General features: G+C 37.4%; 1 protein-coding gene across 1 annotated transcript in view; it reads right to left on the reverse strand.

Moving 5' to 3' along the window:
• Positions 1-1,476: 1,476 nt before the first annotated feature.
• Positions 1,477-22,271, reverse strand: part of LOC132764545 (SLAM family member 9-like) — a 35,154-nt gene continuing 14,359 nt past the window's right edge. The window contains exons 5-10 of the mRNA XM_067472595.1: positions 20,242-20,349; positions 14,963-14,992; positions 13,169-13,218; positions 9,293-9,394; positions 6,607-6,705; positions 1,477-2,132 (exon numbers count right to left, since the gene is read on the reverse strand). Coding sequence (XP_067328696.1) covers positions 2,055-2,132; positions 6,607-6,705; positions 9,293-9,394; positions 13,169-13,218; positions 14,963-14,992; positions 20,242-20,349 — 467 coding nt within the window. The 3' untranslated portion in view covers positions 1,477-2,054. The remainder of the gene's footprint in view (positions 2,133-6,606; positions 6,706-9,292; positions 9,395-13,168; positions 13,219-14,962; positions 14,993-20,241; positions 20,350-22,271) is intronic.

Raw genomic sequence — 22,271 nt, forward strand, 5'->3', positions numbered from 1 at the left:
GTCTGGCGGGGACGAGAGAGAGGGCCTTCTCGGTGGTGGCCCCCCGGCTGTGGAACACTCTCCCTGCAGACATCAGGCAGGCGCCCTCCCTCATGTCCTTCCGAAAAAGCCTCAAGACATGGCTTTTCGAGAGGGCATTCAATTAATGTGCAACAACAATATGACAATATGGCAAGAAGATCGGAATGGAACAAGGAATATGAGACTGGTTATGATTCTACTAAGAGACGTAGCGGATTTTTAGTGTTGTCTGTGGTTGTGTATAGTCTATATGTTCTTTGTAAGCTGTCTTCTGTATGTGTTTGTACACCGCCATGAGTCGCCCGAACGGGCTGAGAATGGCGGTTAATAAGTGCATTAAATAAATAAATAAATAAATAAAAATAATATTTTAACAATATTTTTAAAATATTTTTAAAAATATTTAAATATTTGTTAATTGTTCTAATATTTTAAAATATTTTTCTAAAAATATTTAATTGTTTTTAAATTGTTTAAATATTTTTAAATATTCTTCCAAAAATATTTAAATATTTTTAAATTGCTTAAATATTTTAAAACGCTTAAATATTTTTAAATATTTCTAAAAATATTTAAATATTTTTTTAAAAAATTGAAAAATATTTAATTTTTTAAAATTGTTTAAATATTTTAAAATATTTCTAAAAATATTTAAATATTTTAAATTGTCTAAATATTTTTTAAATGTTTAAATATATTTCAAAAAAATCAACAAGTATTTAAAAATAAGAATTTAATTTTTTTAAACAATAATAAAAGCGTTAGATATATATTATATTATATTATATTATATATATTATATTATATCATCATCGTCATTGAATGGCCTTAGTGTTCTGCCAATTATCCTAATTTTATTTTTAAATAATAATAATAAAAGTATTAGATATATATTATATATATTATATTATATCATCATCATCGAGTGGCCTTAGTGTTATCCTAAATTTTTATTAATATTATAATAAAAATGGAATGATAATATTATTATAATTATGATAATATTATTATAATTATAATTATATTATTATAATTATATTATAATTGTCTCTTCCAACTCGAAAGGTGAAAATTTGAAAAAAAAACCCAACAAAAGGAGAAAAATACTGTCAAAATAAAAACAAAACAACAAACAAATGAAATTAATCCCCTCCCCAAAGAAATTTATATATATATATATATATATATATATATGTGTGTGTGTGTGTGTGTGTGTGTGTGTGTGTCAACACGGCATACAATCTCTCTCAAAGGAAACTCAAAGTGGCCATGTATCCATTATTATTATTATTATTTTTATTATTATGTTTGTTTATATCCTGCTTTCTCCTAAAGGAGACTCAAAGCAGAAGGCAACTGAACCATTTGCATACAATTAATTTTCTCGATGTGCAATGAGAGGCCGAGCTTCTCGTATGCTTCTGCAAAGCAGCTTGTAGTTCTTTTTCTGAATGTGCACATACTACGTTATCATCGGCCTATATATATGTTCAATGACCAATAATAATAATAAACTTTATTTATACCATGTCACCATCCCACCAATGGGGACTCGGTGTGGCTTACATGAGGCCAAGTCCAAACACAAATTACAGCAGCATAAAACCGAAAACGCAACCCAAAAACAATAACATCATAATTACATAAAACATGTGAAAACATAACAGTATAAAACTAGAATAAACACAACCACAGTGAAAAGGGCGGGTTACATGTAAAATTTAAAAGAAAAAACTGATTAAAAATAATTAAAACCAGAGTGAGATAAAGAAGAAGCCAAGCTTCTCGTATGCTTCTGTGAAGGTGTTTAGAATGGCTTGTAGGTCGTCTTCTGAATGAGCACAGAGGATGTTGTCATCAGCATACTGGAGTTCTATAACAGATGTTGTTGTGACCAGTCTGCTGAGGTTAAACAGCTTGCCATCTGTCCGATAGATGATTTCCACTCCATTGGGAAGCTTCCTATCAACAAGGTGATGTATCATAGCGATGAAGATGGAGAATAAGGTCGGGGCAAGAACATATGATCCCTCTTAGATGATCTCTTGCATCTTGGGAGGCTGAGGGTTCTTCACTGTCTCATAGACCGTCTTGAGGCTCTGGTCCTCACTCTGCCAAAGAAAGTAAACACACAATTGAAGATTTATTTATTTTATTTATTATTTATAACACAAACTTCTATTCCTCCCTTCTCCCCACAAGGGGACTCAGGGCGGCCTTAATAATAATAATAATAATAATAATAATAATAATAATCTTTATTTATATCATGCCACTATCTCCCCCAACGAAGACTCAGGACGGCCTTAATATAATAATAATAATAATAATAATAATAATAATAATAATAAACTTTATTTATACCCTGCCACCATCTCCTCCAACGGGGATTCAGGGTGGCCTTAATAATAATAATAATAATAATAATAATAATAATAAACAACTTTATTTATACTCTGCCACCATCTCCCCCAACGGGGACTCAGGGCGGCCTTAATAATAATAATAATAATAATAATAATAATAATAAACTTTATTTATACCACGCCACTATCTCCCCCAACGAGGATTCAGGGCGGCCTTAATAATAATAATAATAATAATAATAATAATCTTTATTTATATCATGCTACTATCTCCCCCAACGAGGACTCAGGGCGGCCTTAATAATAATAATAATAATAATAATAATAATAATAACCTTTATTTATATCACGCCACTATCTCCCCCAACGGGGAATCAGGGTGGCCTTAATAATAATAATAATAGTAATTGTAATAATAATAATAAACTTGATTTATACCCTGCTACCATCTCCCCCAACAGGGACTCGGGGTGGCATTAATAATAATAATAATAATAATAATAATAATAATAATAATATAATAATCTTTATTTATACCCCACCACTATCTTCCCCGGCAATAATAATAATAATAATAATAATAGCGACAGAGTTGGATATCATCTGCATACAGATGTTGAGGGGTGGCCTCCCTCAGAGACTGAGTGAGTGTGGCCTGGCCCTTAGAAACAACATGGCCGCTGCTAGGCCTACAAAACAAAACAGCGGCCAGTAGACTGGAAATATAATGGATGCTCCTAGACTTACAATAAAATAAATGGTGGCTGGCAGGCCTAAAAGAAAACGGAAGTTGCTAGGCCTAGAAAACAAAAGAGGGGCCAACAGACCTAAAAGAAAAAGGTAGGCTGCTAGGCCTACAAAACAAAATGGTGGCTGATGGACCTGAAGTAAAATGGAGGAGGCTAGGCCTACATCACAAAATGACAGGTCTAAAAAAGAATGGATGCTCCTAGGCTTAAAATAATTGTTAAAAATGGCAGCTGACAGGCCTAAAATAAAACTGAGGCTGCTAGGCCCAGAAAACAAAATGGTGGCTGATAGACTAACTAACCAAACTGAGGCTGTTAGGCTTACAACACAAAATGGTGACCAAAACAGATGAAAACAAATGGAGGCTTCTAGGCCTATGAAACAGTAGTCGGTAGACTGAAAAGACAATGGAAGCTGCTAGGCCCAGAAAGCAAAATGGTGGCCGAAAGACCAGAAAAAAAGGTAGGCTGCTAGGCCCAGAAAGCAAAATGGAGGCTGACAGACCATCTCACCAATTGAAGGCTGTTAAGCTTACAAATAAATTTGCATCTGGCAGGCCTGAAATAAAATGGAGGTTGTGACCAAAAGGGCTGAAACCAAATGGAGGCTGCTAGCTTCAGAAAACAAAATGGCGGCAAGCAGAAAACGAGATGGAGGCTGCTCAGCCCAGAAAACAATATGGTGGCGAGGAGAAAAAGAAATGGAGGCTGCTAGGCCCAGGAAACAAAATGGTGGCAAGCAGAAAACGAAATGGAGGCTGCTAGGCACAGGAAACAAAATGGCAGCAAACAAACAGAAAACGAAATGGAGGCTGCTAGGCTCAGAAAACAATATGGCGGCAAGGAGAAAATGAAATGGAGGCGCCCAGAAAACAAAATGGCGGCAAGCCGAAAACAAAATGGAGGCGCCCAGAAAACAAAATGGTGGCAAGCAGAAAATGAGATGGAGGCTGCTAGGCCTAGAAAACAATATGGCAGCAAGCAGAAAACGAAATGGAGGCTGCTCAGCCCAGAAAACAATATGGCGGCAAGGAGAAAAAGAAATGGAGGCAGCTAGGCACAGAAAACAATATGGTGGCAAGCAGAAAACAAAATGGAGGCGCCCAGAAAACAAAATGGCGGCAAGCAGAAAACAAAATGGAGGCTGCTAGGCCTAGAAAACAATATGGCAGCAAGGAGAAAATGAAATGGAGGCTGCTAGGCCCAGAAAACAAAATGGCGGCAAGCAGAAAACAAAATGGAGGCTGATAGGCCCAGAAAACAATATGGCGGTGAGGAGAAAAAGAAATGGAGGCTGCTAGGCACAGAAAACAAAATGGCGGCAAGCTGAAAACGAAATGGAGGCGCCCAGAAAACAAAATGGCAGCAAGCAGAAAATGAAATGGAGGCTGCTAGGCCTAGAAAACAAAATGGCGGCAAGCAGAAAATGAAATTGAGGCTGCTAGGCCCAGAAAACAAAATGGCGGCAAGCAGAAAATGAAATGGAGGCTGCTAGGCACAGAAAACAAAATGGTGGCAAGCAGAAAATGAAATGGAGGCTGCTAGGCTCAGAAAACAAAATGGCGGCAAGCAGAAAATGAAATGGAGGTGCCCAGAAAACAAAATGGCGGCAAGCAGAAAACGAGATGGAGGCTGCTCAGCCCAGAAAACAATATGGTGGTGAGGAGAAAAAGAAATGGAGGCTGCTAGGCCCAGAAAACAAAATGGTGGCAAGCAGAAAACGAAATGGAGGCTGCTAGGCACAGGAAACAAAATGGCGGTAAACAAACAGAAAACGAAATGGAGGCTGCTAGGCTCAGAAAACAATATGGCGGCAAGGAGAAAGTGAAATGGAGGCGCCCAGAAAACAAAATGGCGGCAAGCCGAAAACAAAATGGAGGCGCCCAGAAAACAAAATGGTGGCAAGCAGAAAATGAGATGGAGGCTGCTAGGCCTAGAAAACAATATGGCAGCAAGCAGAAAACGAAATGGAGGCTGCTCAGCCCAGAAAACAATATGGCGGCAAGGAGAAAAAGAAATGGAGGCAGCTAGGCACAGAAAACAATATGGTGGCAAGCAGAAAACAAAATGGAGGCGCCCAGAAAACAAAATGGCGGCAAGCAGAAAACAAAATGGAGGCTGCTAGGCCTAGAAAACAATATGGCAGCAAGGAGAAAATGAAATGGAGGTTGCTAGGCCCAGAAAACAAAATGGCGGCAAGCAGAAAACAAAATGGAGGCTGATAGGCCCAGAAAACAATATGGCGGTGAGGAGAAAAAGAAATGGAGGCTGCTAGGCACAGAAAACAAAATGGCGGCAAGCTGAAAACGAAATGGAGGCGCCCAGAAAACAAAATGGCAGCAAGCAGAAAATGAAATGGAGGCTGCTAGGCCTAGAAAACAAAATGGCGGCAAGCAGAAAATGAAATTGAGGCTGCTAGGCCCAGAAAACAAAATGGCGGCAAGCAGAAAATGAAATGGAGGCTGCTAGGCACAGAAAACAAAATGGTGGCAAGCAGAAAATGAAATGGAGGCTGCTAGGCTCAGAAAACAAAAAGGCGGCAAGCAGAAAATGAAATGGAGGTGCCCAGAAAACAAAATGGCGGCAAGCAGAAAATGAGATGGAGGCTGCTAGTCCCAGAAAACAATATGGCAGCAAGGAGAAAACGAAATGGAGGCGCCTAAAAAACAAAATGGTGGCAAACTGTAAACGAAATGGAGGCTGCTAGGCCCAGAAAACAAAATGGCAGAAAACCGAAAACGAAATGGAGGCACCCAGAAAACAAAATGGCGGCAAGCAGAAAACGAAATTGAGTGTGCTAGTCCCAGAAAACAAAATGGCGGCAAGCAGAAAACAAAACGGAGGCTGCTAGGCCTACAAACACTCAACAGGCCTGTCTCAACCCCTGAAATCAACCTGGCTTTGGGGCAACTCTTTTACACTTGAAATTTGACACCGCTCTCAAGCAGTTCCTTGAAATGGAAGCTGAGAGAGTGCGACTCACTGCTCCGATCGGGGTTCAGACCAGGCCTGGGATAAGTTTGGGATTTTGGACTCCAACTCCCACAATTCCTAACAGCCTGGGGGCCCAAGTTTGCCCGTGTCTGGTTTACAAGGACAATTCAGGCCTTCTTAAGGTGTCTTTGGGGGCCGGTTCTAAGGGACGCGATGTTCGCACCACGGTTTCGCAAAAGGTTTACTTCATAGGAAGGGTTGCGTCTCCGGAAAAAGTGTCTGCAGGTTTCCCCTCAGAGAATTTGCTTGTGCACGGAAACTAAGGTTCTTAGAGCCACAAATGCAAATGGAGGAACGGAAGGCCCTGCCATTGTGTTGGTGGGTGTTGAAGTAAACCTTTTCCCCTCAGAATGGAACATCACCATTGTACTTTCTCTTCACACCTTTGCGGTTTTGTTTTACCACAGGCGTAGTTGTGAAAAAGGCCTCCCTTCCCCTCATCTGGTCAGGAAAACCCCAAATGTCAAACAACTTGCCTCGGAGGATTTAGTAATCTCCGAATAAACGGTTTTCTCGGCTCCTTCTTCCCTTCGTCTCCCTTTCCCCATCTTCTCATCGTCCGTTTGCAAAAGATTCTGGGAAGGAGAAGCCATGACAGCGTGTTGACAACGAGATAGAAAACTGAGGGATAGGTCGGTTTTAAAAATATGCAACATTTATCACAAATTGAGTATTGAAAGTCAATTGATTCCCCGTTTTATTACAGAACAAAATGGTGGCCAACAGAACCTGAAACAAAACGGCGCCCAAAAGATTTCAGAAACAAAATGGCGGCCAAAAGAGTTTGAAAACAAAATGGTGGTCAAAAGAGTTTGGAAACAAAACGGCGGCCAAAAGAGTTCGGAAACAAAACGGCACTCAAAAGATTTAGGAAACAAAATGGCGCCCAAAAGATTTCGGAAACAAAGCGGTGCCCAAAAGATTTTGAAAATAAAATGGCAGTCAAAAGAGTTCAAAAACAAAACGACAGCCAAAAGAGTTTGAAAACAAAATTGCTGCCAAAAGATTTTGGAAACAAAACGGCGCCCAAAAGATTTCAGAAACAAAATTGTACCTAAAAGATTTCGGAAACAAAATGGCAGCCAAAACAGTTCGAAAACAAAATGGCGCCCAAAATATTTTGGAAACAAAATGGCAGCCAATGGAACTAAAAGAACACAGAAGCTATGGGCTATGAAACAAAATGGCTGCCAAGAGATCCCAACACAAAACAGAGACTGCAAGGATGGTGACAGAAAGGCCTAAGAAACAAAATATAGGCTATTAAGCCTCAGATACAAAATGACGCCCAACAGACCTAAAACAAAATGGAGGTTGCTACTAATAGGAAAGAAGATGGCTGCTGATAGGCCTCAGAAGGAAAATGGTTGCCACAAGGCCTAAGAGAGGAAATCGAGGCAGATTAAATGGCGGCTGGCAGATCTGAAACAAAGTGGAGGTTGGTAGTAATATTAAAGAAGATGGCGGCTGAAAGGGTTGAGAAAGAAAATGGTTGTTACGAGGCCTAGGAATTAAATAACGGCTGCTAGGCCTCAGAAAGAAAATGGTTACCACAAGGCTTTAGAAACAAAATGGTGGCTGCTAGGCCTAGAAAACAAAATGGTGGCTGCTAGGCCTACAGCAAAGTGGAGGTTGGTAGTAATAGGAAAGAACATGGCTGCTAGGTGTAAGGGAGAAAGAGGGGATGCTAGGCCTAGAAAACAAAATTATTTATTTATTTATTTATTTATTTATTTTGCTTCTATACCGCTGTTCTCAGCCCGGGGGCGACTCACAGCGGTGTACAACATAGCAAGAACAAGTTCAAAATTCAAGACACAATCTAAAATATCAATCTAGCATTAACCAAAAACATCATCATCAAAAACATCAACAATATCAATAATACAAAAGGCCATTCCACGTCGTCTCATCGTTTAAACCACAATCCAGTATCATTTTCCGTTGTTCCAATCCTGTCGTCATTACCAGTTATTGCACTACTTGTTCAAACGCCTTCTTGAACAGCCAAGTCTTTAATTTCCTGCGGAATATCATCAGGGAAGGAGCCAGTCTGATGTCCACGGGGTGTTCCACAGCCAAGGAGCCACCACCGAGAAGGCCCTGTCTCTCGTCAGGCGTGCCTGTGAGGCAGGCGGGATCAAGAGCAGGGCCTCCCTGGACGATCTCAAAGTCCTGGTGGGCTCGTAGGTTGAGATGCGGTCAGATAGGTATCTTGGGCCGGAACCGTTTAAGGCTTTATAGGCCAATGCCAGCACCTTGAATTGAGCCCGGTAGCAAATCGGCAGCCAGTGGAGCTGGTGCAGCAAGGGGGTTGTATGCTCCCTGCATCCCGCTCCTGTTAGTATCATGGCTGCCGCACGTTGGACCAATTGAAGCTTCCGGGCCGTCTTCAAGGGCAATCACATGTAGAGAGCGTTGCAGTAGTCTAAGCGGGATGTAACCAGAGCGTGGACTACCGTGGCCAAGTCAGACTTCCCAAGGTATGGGCGCAGTTGGAGCACAAGCCTAAGCTGTGCAAATGCTCCCCTGGTCACCGCCGAAACCTGGGGTTTCAGGCTCAGCGATGAGTCCAGGGTCACACCCAAGCTGCGAACCTGCGCCTTCAAGGGGAGTGCGACCCCATCCAGCACAGGCTGTAACCCTATACCCTGTTCGGCCTTGCGACTGACCAGGAGTGGCTGCTAGGCCTACAACAAAGTGGAGGTTGGTAGTAATAGGAAAGAAGATGGTGGCTGATAGGCCTCAGAAAGAAAATGGTTACCACAAGGCTTTAGAAACAAAATGGTGGCTGCTAGGCCTAGAAACCAAAATGGTGGCTGCTAGGCCTAGAAAACAAAATGGTGGCTGCTAGGCCTACAACAAAATGGAGGTTGGTAGTAGTAGGAAAGAAGATGGTGGCTATAGACCTTAGAAAGAAAATGGTTACCACAAGGCTTTGGAACAAAATGGTGGCTGCTAGGCCTAGAAACCAAATAGTGGCTGCTAGGCCTAGAAAACAAAATGGTGGCTGCTAGGCCTACAACAAAATGGAGATTGGTAGTAATAGGAAAGAAGATGGCTGCTAGGTGTAAGGGAGAAAGAGGGGATGCTAGGCCTAGAAAAACAAAATGGCGGCCGCAAACCAAAAACAAAATGGAGGGACTTTTTCAGATTCCATACCGTTTTGGGCGGATGTTCCACGGTTGTATAAATTGTCTGTGAGGCTTGTGGCTTCTTTTTTTGGGGGGCGGTCCTCGGCCGAGAGCTCTGCACGTCCTGGTCCTCAGGGGAAAAGAGAAAACTATAAGAGCCAATGCCATTCTGGGTGTGTTGTTGTTGTTGTTGTTGTTGTTCTTCTTCTTCTTCTTCTTCTTCTTATTATTATTATTATTATTATGGATGTCTGTATTACCGTGTATCATATTATTATTAATAATAATTTTGGACAACTCTTCCAATATTCAGACTGATATTATTGTTATTATTATTATTATTTTGGATGACCGCTCCAGAATTCAGCTTGAAAAAAAAAATAAAATAATAATAATAATAATAATAATAATAATAATAACAATAATAATAATAATTTTGGACAACTGCTCCAAAGTTCAGGTTGAAGAGATATTATTATTATGATTATTATGATTATTATGATTATTATTTTGAGGGTCTGTGCAACATTCAAGCTGAAGATATAATAATAATAATAATAATAATAATAATAATAATAATAATAATAATAATTTTGGACAACTGCTCCAAAGTTCAGGTTGAAGAGATGTAATAATAATCATCATCATCATCATCATCATCATCATCATTATTATTATTATTATTTTGAGTGCGCCAATTTTCAAGTTGAAGATATAATAATAATAATAATAATAATAATAATAATAATAAACATTTTTGGACGACTGCTCCAAAGTTCAGGTTGAAGAAATGTTATTATTATTACTATTATTATTTTGGGTGACCGCTCCAATATTCAGGGTGAAGATATTATAAAATAATAATAATAATAATAATTTTGGACAACTGCTTCAAAGTTCACGTTGAAGTGATGTAATTATTATTATTATTATTATTATTATTATTATTATTTCGAGTGTCTGCTCCTATATTCAAGTTGAAGATATTAATAATAATAATAATTTTGGATGACTGCTCCAAAAGTTCAGGTTGAAGAAATATTATTATTATTATTATTATTATTATTATTATTATTATTATTTTGGGTGACTGCTGCAGTATCCAAGCTGAAGATATAATAATAATGATAATAATAATAATATTAGTAATATTAATAATAATAATAATAATAATAATAATATTATTATTTTTGGACGACTGCTCTGAAGTTCAGGCTGATGAGATTTAATAATAATTATGATGATGATGATTTTGGATAACGGCTCCAAAGTTGAGGCTGAAGAGATGTAATAGTAATAATAATAATAATAATAATAGATGAAATATAATAATAGTTTATTGCTTGTGAATCGCGAGCAACAATGTGAAGAACATGGAAACCCTTGAATGGAAATGTGTCACGTATTATTCATGGCCGCCTACTCCTTTGCGGAAAGCTTCAAAGGCTTTTAACGTGTGAAGTTAAAAGGCGTGAAGCAGAGGAAACCACGCGTGTTTCTGAGCACAGAGTGGAACACGGAAATGGTGTGTCAGGGGAATTGCAACACGCAGGTGTTCCAACCAGGATGGTCATGATAACCTATGCATTTTGGAGAACATCATAGGTCACCTGTGTGTTTCAGCCACTTTGGCCAGCAAATAATAATAATAATACTAATACTAATACTAATAATAATAATAATAATAATAGATTTGTCTGCTGCCTCTCCTCTCCATTGACCACCTTTTGATAATAAACATTTTTTTTATCATGTCAGAAGCGAATTGAGAATATGCTGCAAGTTGCTTCTGGTGTGAAAGAATTGGCTGTCTGCAAGGACGTTGCCCAAGGGACATTGCCCGGATGTGTTATCATCCTGTGGGAGGCTTCTCTCACGTCCCCACCTGGAAAGCTGGGGCTGACAGATGGGAGCTCACCCTGTTCCCAGGATTCAAACTTCTGACCTTCCGGTCAGCAGTTCAGCCAGCACAAGGGTTTAACCCATTTTGCCACCACGGCTCCTATATTATTATTACTAGTATTATTACTATTATTATTATTTTCAGTGTCAGGAGCGACTTGAGAAACTGCAAGTTGCTTCTGGTGTGAGAGAATTACCCGTCTGCAAGGAGGTTGCCCAGGGGATGCCCTAAGGGTTTTATTTTCCGTGTCAGGAGTGACTTTAGAAACTGCAAGTTGCTTCTGGTGTGAGAGAATTGCCGTCTGCAAGGACGTTGCCCAGGGGACGCCTGGATATTTGATGCATTGGTGTCAGAGAATTGGCCGTCTGCAAGGACGTTGCCCAGAGAACGCCTGGATGTTTGATGTTTTGGTGTGAGAGAGTTGGCCGTCTGCAATGATGTTGCCCAGAGGACGCCTAAATGTTTTATGTTTTGGTGTGAGAAAATTGGCAGTCTGCAAAGACGTTGCCCAGGAGAAGTCTGGATGTTTGATGTTTTGGTGTGAAAGAATTGACTGTCTGCAAGGACGTTGCCCAGTGGACGCGTAGATGTTTGATGTTTTGGTGGGAGAGAATTGGCTGTCTGCAAGGACGTTGCCCAGGAGACACCTACATGATTAATGTTTTGTTTGAGAGAATTGGCTATCTGCAAGGACGTTGCCCAGGGGACACCTGGATGTTTGATGTTTTGGTGTGAGAGAGTTGGTCGTCTGTAAGGACGTTGCCCAGGGGACGGTTGGATGTTTGATGTTTTGGTGTGAGAGAGTTGGCCGTCTGCAAGGACATTGCCCAGGGGACGCCTGGATGTTTGATGTGTTGGTGTGAGAGCATTGGCCATCTGCAAAGACGTTGCCCAGGGGACGGTTGGATGTTTGGTGTTTTGGGATGAGATAATTGGCCGTCTGCAAGGACGTTGCCCAGGGGACGGTTGGCTGTTTGATGTTTTGGTGTGAGGAAGTTGGCCGTCTGCAAGGACGTTGCCCAGGGGACGGTTGGATGTTTGATGTTTTGGTGTGAGAGACTTGGCCATCTGCAAAGACGTTGCCCAGGGGACACCTGGATGTTTGATGTTTTGGGATGAGATAATTGGCCGTCTGCAAGGACATTGCCCAGTGGATGCCTAGATGTTTGATGTTTTGGTATGAGAGAATTGGCAGTCTGCAAGGACGTTGCCCAGGGGACGCCAGGATGTTTGATGTTTTGGTGTGAGAGAGTTGGCCGTCTGCAAGGACGTTGCCCAGGGGACGGTTGGATGTTTGATGTTTTGGTGTGAGAGAGTTGGCCGTCTGCAAGGACGTTGCCCAGGGGACGGTTGGATGTTTGATGTTTTGGTGTGAGAGAGTTGGCCGTCTGCAAGGACGTTGCCCAGGGGACGGTTGGCTGTTTGATGTTTTGGTGTGAGAGAGTTGGCCGTCTGCAAGGACGTTGCCCAGGGGACGGTTGGATGTTTGATGTTTTGGTGTGAGAGAATTGGCCGTCTGCAAAGACGTTGCCCAGGGGACACCTGGATGTTTGATGTTTTGGGATGAGATAATTGGCCGTCTGCAAGGACATTGCCCAGTGGATGCTTAGATGTTTGATGTTTTGGTATGAGAGAATTGGCAGTCTGCAAGGACGTTGCCCAGGGGACGCCTGGATGTTTGATTGTTTGGTGTGAGAGAATTGACTGTCTGCAAGGACATTGCCCACAGGATGCGTGGATGTTTGTTGTTTTGGTGTGAGAGAATTGGCTGTCTGCAAGGGCGTTGCCCAGGGGATGCTTAAATGTTTGATGTTTTGGTGTGAGAGAATTGGCCATCTGCAAGGACGTTGCCCAGGGGACGCTTGATTCAAAGTGGCTATGTATCTTTTATTAGTATTAGAATGAGATTATTATTATTATTATTATTATTATTATTATTATTATTATTATTTCTCTATTTGTTGCGATGTGTTTGATGCATCTTTTCACCTGGAAACTCACCTGGAAAACCTCTCCAACTTGGGCATAAATGCTCTTGCATTCTTCGGGTTCTGCAAAGAGAAATTGCAGAGGGACTCAGTCCCATTCGGGTATTGATTACTATTATTACTATTATTATTATTATTATTATTATTATTATTATTTGACCAAAGTGTCCTCTGAAAGCCAAAATCCGCCACAGTCTTCCTTTGGGATGCAGAATGAACCCAGATGCAATTGACGTTTGTTCCCGAAGGAATATTGTGAGGATATTAGCCGAGATCAGTGATATTGATTAGTTCAGATCACAAGAATTAATGTAATCAATAGTTTTGATTTGCAAATCAGTATTAAAAAGGAGGAGGCGGATTAGGAAGCGTGAAAGAAGCCAACAGGAAGCAGAGACATTTCTTCCAAAAATATATATCTTTTATTTATGAGGCGTGTGGAATATGCAGATATTCCAGGAAAACAAATTTGAATATGCAAATACACCCAAAACAAATTAGAATGCATATATTCCAAAATAATTTCTGAATATGCAAATATCCCAACATAAATTTGAATAAGCAAATAAAATGGGAATGTGGAAATACCTCGATTTTTTGAATATGTGAATATCCCAATGTACATTTGAATATGCAAATATACCCAAAACAAAGTAGAATGCAGATATCCCAAAATAATTTCTGAATATGCAAATATCCCAACATAAATTTGAATAGGCAAATATGCCCAAAAGAAATGGGAATGTGCGTATACCTCGAAGGATTTTTTTGAATATGCAGATATCCCAACGTACATTTGAATACGCAAATATACCCAAAACAAATTTGAATGTGTAAATATCCTGAAATAATCCTTTAATGTGCAAATATCCCAACATACATTTGAATATGCAAATATGCCCAAAAGAAACGTTATTGTGCAATTATACCTGAAACAAATGGGAATGTGTAAATATCCAGAAATAATTTTTGAATATCCAAATGTACTCAAAACAAAATGGAATATGCAAATATACCCAAAACAAATTGGAATATGCAGATATCCAGAAATAATTTTTGAATATGCAAATATACCCAAAACAAATTGGAATATGCAAATATACCCAAAACAAATTGGAATATGCAAATATCCAGAAATATTTTTTGAATATGCAAATATACCCAAAACAAATTGGAATATGCAGATATCCAGAAATAATTTTTGAATATGCAAATATACCCAAAACAAATTGGAATATGCAAATATCCAGAAATATTTTTGAATATGCAAATATACCCAAAACAAATTGGAATATGCAGATATCCAGAAATAATTTTTGAATATGCAAATATACCCAAAACAAATTGGAATTTGCAAATATACCCAAAACAAATTGGAATATGCAAATATCCAGAAATATTTTTTGAATATGCAAATATACCCAAAACAAATTGGAATATGCAGATATCCAGAAATAATTTTTGAATATGCAAATATACCCAAAACAAATTGGAATTTGCAAATATACCCAAAACAAAGTGGAATATGCAGATATCCAGAAATAATTTCTGAATATGTAAATGTACCCAAAACAAATTGGACTATGCAAATTATACCCAAATATATATATATTAAAATCTGGAAAAAAATCCCCAAAAATAATTGTGGATAATGTTCCGAAATAGTTCACAAAACTCTTCTGGTCGGGAGGGGTTTTGCAGAAGGGCGTTCTCCACCTGTTTATGCAAAATATAATTTAATGTAAAGTCAAATGTCTTCTGGCGGGGGGGGGGGGGAGTGTTTGTGTTTACAAGGAACGCTGTTTACCTGCAGGACTTGCTCCAAGGCCGGAGGAAGCTGCAAAAGGAACAAAAAGAAGAAGAAGAAGAGGAAACACAAGTGAAACCCAGGAAAAAACACAAAACAGGTGTGTAATCTTAATCTTTGATTTTGCTGAAGTGGAAACTGAATGCGGTTTTGTTTTGCCCCCAATGTGGTTTTCTTTTCTTTGCAAATGCAAACATTTCAGAAACATTCCCCCTCCCATGCATGTTGTAAAAAATCCCTATGTGTATGTATTAGGCTTGGGCAATCCATGGTTCTAAAGTCCTTACAAAACTAAAGTTCTGGTGGTGAAAATTTCAGAACTCTAACAAAAGTCTCAAAATTTCATAATAAATGGCAGTTCCTAATTGGTTCTGTCATTAAAATCACCAATAATGAAATAATAATTAAATTTTGAAAGTTTTGTTAGAGTTCTGAAATTTTCACCAACAGAACTTTAGTTTTGTAAGTACTTTAGAACCATTTAGAACCATGGATGGCCCAGGCTTTTATCTGTCTATCTATTGATGTATCTATCTATTGATGTATCTATCTATTGATGTATCTATCTATCTATCTATCTATCTATCTATCTATCTATCTATCTATCTATTGATGTAACTATCTATCTATTGATCTATCTATCTATCTATTGATGTATCTATCTATCTATTGATGAATCTATTGCTGTATCTATATATCTATCTGTTGATGTATCTATCTATCTATCTATCTATCTATCTATTGATGTAACTATCTATCTATTGATCTATCTATCTATCTATTGATGTATCTATCTATCTATTGATGAATCTATTGCTGTATCTATATATCTATCTGTTGATGTATCTATCTATCTATCTATCTATCTATTGATGTAACTATCTATCTATTGATCTATCTATCTATCTATTGATGTATCTATCTATCTATTGATGAATCTATTGCTGTATCTATATATCTATCTGTTGATGTATCTATCTATCTATCTATCTATCTATTGATGTAACTATCTATCTATTGATCTATCTATCTATCTATTGATGTATCTATCTATCTATTGATGAATCTATTGCTGTATCTATATATCTATCTGTTGATGTATCTATCTATCTATCTATCTATCTATCTATCTATTGATGTAACTATCTATCTATTGATCTATCTATCTATCTATTGATGTATCTATCTATCTATTGATGAATCTATTGCTGTATCTATATATCTATCTATTGATGTATCTATCTATCTATCTATCTATCTATCTATCTATCTATCTATTGATGTAACTATCTATCTATTGATCTATCTATCTATCTATTGATGTATCTATCTATCTATTAGGCCTGGTCAATCCATGGTTCTAAAGTACTTACAAAACTAAAGTTCTGGTGGTGAAAATTTCAGAACTCTAACAAAAGTCTCAAAATTTCATAATAAATGGCAGTTCCTAATTGGTTCTGTCATTAAAATCACCAATAATGAAATAATAATTAAATTTTGAAAGTTTTGTTAGAGTTCTGAAATTTTCACCAACAGAACTTTAGTTTTGTAAGTACTTTAGAACCATTTAGAACCATGGATGGCCCAGGCTTTTATCTGTCTATCTATTGATGTATCTATCTATTGATGTATCTATCTATTGATGTATCTATCTATCTATCTATCTATCTATCTATCTATCTATTGATGTAACTATCTATCTATTGATCTATCTATCTATCTATTGATGTATCTATCTATCTATTGATGAATCTATTGCTGTATCTATATATCTATCTGTTGATGTATCTATCTATCTATCTATCTATCTATCTATTGATGTAACTATCTATCTATTGATCTATCTATCTATCTATTGATGTATCTATCTATCTATTGATGAATCTATTGCTGTATCTATATATCTATCTGTTGATGTATCTATCTATCTATCTATCTATCTATTGATGTAACTATCTATCTATTGATCTATCTATCTATCTATTGATGTATCTATCTATCTATTGATGAATCTATTGCTGTATCTATATATCTATCTGTTGATGTATCTATCTATCTATCTATCTATCTATCTATTGATGTAACTATCTATCTATTGATCTATCTATCTATCTATTGATGTATCTATCTATCTATTGATGAATCTATTGCTGTATCTATATATCTATCTATTGATGTATCTATCTATCTATCTATCTATCTATCTATCTATTGATGTAACTATCTATCTATTGATCTATCTATCTATCTATTGATGTATCTATCTATCTATTAGGCCTGGTCAATCCATGGTTCTAAAGTACTTACAAAACTAAAGTTCTGGTGGTGAAAATTTCAGAACACTAACAAAAGTCTCAAAATTTCATAATAAGTGGCAGTCCCTAATTGGTTCTGTCATAAAAATCACCAATAATGAAATAATAATTAAATTTTGAGAGTTTTGTTAGAGTTCTGAAATTTTCACCACCAGAACTTTAGTTTTGTAAGTACTTTAGAACCATTTAGAACCATGGATTGCCCAAGCCTAGTGTATATGTATGTATGTGTATATATATATATAGAAAATGATTTAGGCCGGGACATGGAATGGAGACAGCCTTGGTCGCCTTGGTAGATGATCTTCACCGGGAGCTGGGCAGGGGGAGTGTGTCCCTGTTAGTTCTGCTGGACCTCTCAGTGGCCTTCGATACCGTTGACCACGGTCTCCTTCTGGGACGCCTCGAGGATATGGGGCTCGGGGGTACTGGGGCTGGGACGGTCCCAGAAGGTGTTACTGGGTGACACCTGTTCAGCTCCACAGCCGTTGTCATGTGGAGTCCCTCAGGGTTCAATCTTGTCCTCGATGTTGTTTAACATCTGCATCAGTGTTTCTCAACCTTCCTAATGCCGCAACCCCTTAATACGGTTCCTTGTGTAGTGGTGACCCCCAACCACAACATTATTTTTGTTGCTACTTTGTATACTTAGTATGTTATGAATCATCATGTAAATATCTGATATGCAGGATGCATTTTCATTCACTGGACCAAACTTAGCACAAAAACCTCAATGTTGGTGGGGTTGGCGGGGGGGGGGGTGAATTTTGTTATTAGGGAGTTGTAATTGCTGTGATTTATAGTTCACCTACAATCAAAGAGCACTCTGAACTCCACCATCGATGGAATTGAAACAAACTTGGCACACAGGACTCCTGTGACCAACAGAAAACACTAGCAGGGTTTGGTGGGCATTGATCTTGAGTTTGGGAGTTGTAGTTCACCTACATCCATGGACTCAAACAATGATGGATCAAGATCAAAATTGGTACGAATACTCAATATGCTCAAATGTGAACACTGGTGCAGTTTGGGGAAAATAGACCTTGACATTTGGGAGATGTAGTTGCTGGGATTAATAGTTCACCTACAATCACAGAGCATTCTGAACCCCACCAATGATAGAATTGGGTCAAACTTCTCACACAGAACTCCCATGACCAACAGAAGATACTGTGTTTTCTGATGGTGTTTGGCGACCCCTCTGACACCCCCTCATGACCCCTCCAGGGGTCCCAACCCCCAGGTTGAGAAACACTGATCTACATGAAGCCAGTGGGGGAGATCATTCGGAGTTTCGGACTGAGGTGTTATCTCTATGCAGATGATGTCCAAATCTGTCACTCCTTCTCACCTGTCACCAAGGAAGCTGTCCAGCCCTTGAACCGGTGTTTGGCTGCTGTGTCAGACTGGATGAGGGCTAACAAATTGAAACTGAATCCAGACAAGACAGAGGTCCTACTGGTCAGTCGTAAGGCCGAACAGGGCATAGGGTTACAGCCTGTGCTGGACGGAAGGGGTTACACTCCCCCTGAAGACGCAGGTTCGCATCTTGGGAGGGATCCTGGACTCATCGCTGAGCCTGGAACCCCAGGTCTTGGCGATGGCCGGGAGAGCTTTTACACAAAAATTGTGCACCAGTTGCGCCCATACCTTGGGAAGTCTGATCTGGCCACAGTGGTCCACGCTCTTGGTACATCCCAAATAGACTACTGCAACGCGCTCTACGTGGGGTTGCCCTTGAAGACTGTTCAGAATCATAGAATCATAGAATCATAGAATCAAAGAGTTGGAGGAGACCTCATGGGCCATCCAGTCCACTCCCATTCTGCCAAGAAGCAGGAATGTTGCATTCAAATCACCCCTGACAGATGGCCATCCAGCCTCTGCTTAAAAGCTTCCAAAGAAGGAGCCTCCACCACACTCCGGGGCAGAGAGTTCCACTGCTGAACGGCTCTCACAGTCAATTAGTCCAACGGGGGGCGGCCAGATTACTCACCGGAGCGTCATACAGGGAGCACACCACCCCCCTGCTGTGTCAACTCCACTGGCTGCCAATCTAGTTCCAGGCACAATTCAAAGTGCTGGTTTTGACCTACAAAACCCTTTACGGTTCCGGCCCAGCGTACCTGTCCGAACGCATCTCCTTCTACGTCCCACCCCGGAGTTTAAGATCTCCTGGGGAGGCCCTGCTCTCGGCCCCGCTTCTGTCACAAGCGAGACTGGTGGGGATGAGGGACAGGGCCTTCTCGGTGGTGGCCCCTCGCCTGTGGAATGCACTCCCCATGGAAATTAGGACATCAACATCCCTCCTCTCCTTCAGGAAGAAGCTAAAAACCTGGATGTGGGACCAAGCGTTCGGGTAAGCTGGCAGATGGACAAAGACAACCAATAATGACCAGAGTAGGAAAGGACAACGACAATGCTAAATAGTTTACGGACTTGGACTTGGTGAACACTGACCACAAGATGTATTTTTAGTTGCTAGTTTACTATCTGATTGAGTTAATCAGTTATAACTGTGATATTATGTGTTAAATTTGTGTATTGTATATTGCATTGTATGTTGTGAATTGTTAGGCATCGAATTGTGCCTTTTGTAAGCCGCCCTGAGTCCCCCCCCCCTTGGGGGTTGAGAAGGGCGGGGTAGAAGCACCCCAAATAAATGAATAAATAAATAGTATATTATTATAGTATATTGTTGTTGTTGTTGTTGTTATTATTATTTTCCAGGATATATTATTATATGTATTATAAATTAATATCATGCTTAGGCCCCATCCCCAAGATATTTCATAGTATAAATGGAAGTTTTCCCAAAACTGAAATCCAAAATGCAGCCCATTTCTGGCCGCGAAAGACGCTCAAAAGGATTTTAACAAAAGGATTTTTTGGGGGTGTTTTGTATTATTTGACGGCAGTATAAATTGACATTTTATTTAAAAGCCCTGATTAATACTTTACCTTTTTTTCTTCTCGAATGACAACACAAAACCACTCCACAAACTGCAATCACTATTAAAACGATGGGAATCAACACTCCTAAAATGACGTTGCGACGGCCTTCCTTTCCTGAAAAAAAAGAGCGGAAAGATGTCATGTAAAATTAAATTGCAAAAGATATTGTTGAAAATGCGTGATAGAGATTTGCAGTTCATTTCTGTAATCCTGGGAAGTTTTATTTTGTTTTATTTTACTTTAAATATTTTATTTTAAATATTTTACTTTATTTTTAATGTTTTCTTTTATTTTTTTTCTTTTAATATATTATTAAATATATTATTTTAAATTATTTTATATTTTTCATTTAAAATATTTTCTTTCAAATATTTTATTTTTAATGTTTTATTTTATTTTAAATATTTTGTTTTATTTTAAATGTTATTATTTGAAATATTTTATTGTAAATATTTTATTTTTAATATTTTATTTTATGTTAAATGTTTTATTTTATTTTTAATGTTTTATATTAAATATTTTATTTTGTTTTTGATATTTTATCTTATTTTAATATTTTATTTTAAATGTTTTATTTTATATTTTATAGCATTTTTATTGTAAATATTTTATTTTTAATGTTTTATTTTATGTTAAATGTTTTATCTTTATTTTTAATGTTTTATATTAAATATTTTATTTTGTTTTTGATATTTTATCTTATTTTAATATTTTATTTTAAATGTTTTATTTTATATTTTATAGCATTTTTATTTTAAATATTTTATTTTTAATGTTTTATTTTATGTTAAATGTTTTATCTTTATTTTTAATGTTTTATATTAAATATTTTATTTTGTTTTTAATATCTTATCTTATTTTAATATTTTGTTTTATATGTTTTATATTATATTATATTATTGTTGATACTTTATAGCATTTTTATTTTTAACATTTCATTTTATTTTAAACATTTTTCTTATTTGATATATTTTATTTTTAATGTTTTATTATATTTTAAATATTTTGTTTTATTCAAAATATTTTTTTCTTATTTGAAACATTTTATTTTTAATATTTTATTTTTAAGGTTTTATGTTATTTCAAATATTTTATTTTATTTTTAATGTTTTATTTTATATTACATATTTTATTTTGTTTTTCTTATTTCAATAATTATTTTTATTTTTATTTAAATATTTTTCTTATATCAATTTTTTATTTTTAATGTTTTATTATATTTTAAATGTTTCATTTTATTTAAAATATTTTTCTTGTTTGAAATGTTTTATTTTTAATATTTTATTTTTAACGTTTGATTTGATTTTAAATACTTTATATTGTTTTAAATATTTTTTTCTTATTTTAATATTTATTTTATTTCATTTTTAATATTTCTTTGGCAACCTTTTCCCCCCAAAGCTTTTGTTACAGAAGGATTTACAGAACTGTAAAAAGGAACAAACCACATGGATCTTTTGCTTTCAGTTTGCCTGAACGTTTCTCGTTTTGGTGTCATAAGAAACGAGAAACGAAAAGAGAAAAATCAGTCATGCCATTTAATCTCATGCAGAATTGACTTTTGCTGCAAAAGAAGTTTCCACCAAAATTCCCCCCATTAGTGGATTTTAAAAAACTAAATACACCCATTTATGGGAATTTCTGTTCATCTTCTGCCTTCCCCCTGCCATCATATTTACATTTTTAATTGCAAAAAAAAAAAAAAAATCAGTTGGTAATTTTCCCAGTAGCGGGTTAATTCTATGTGCTTGGACCTGTTCATAGAATCTGCATGTTAGTATGTGGTAGATGCAATCTACTTCCCGTTACGTGTAATGTTACATGTAATATAAAATATATAATTATAATATCATATTATTATTGTTATTAGTTGTAATATTATTGAGGTTCTGGGTTTGAGCCTGCCACTTTTGGACTCTCACTTGCTGGGGTGTTCCAGCGAGTATCTCTGTTGATCTGAGAAAACTATTTCTTGATTTAAGGCGTTGACATGCTGGCTGAGACCCAAACAAGGAATGAGCTGGAGATGTCTCTGC

Source organism: Anolis sagrei, chromosome 12 (genome assembly GCF_037176765.1).
Source record: "Anolis sagrei isolate rAnoSag1 chromosome 12, rAnoSag1.mat, whole genome shotgun sequence".
NCBI lineage: Eukaryota > Metazoa > Chordata > Lepidosauria > Squamata > Dactyloidae > Anolis > Anolis sagrei.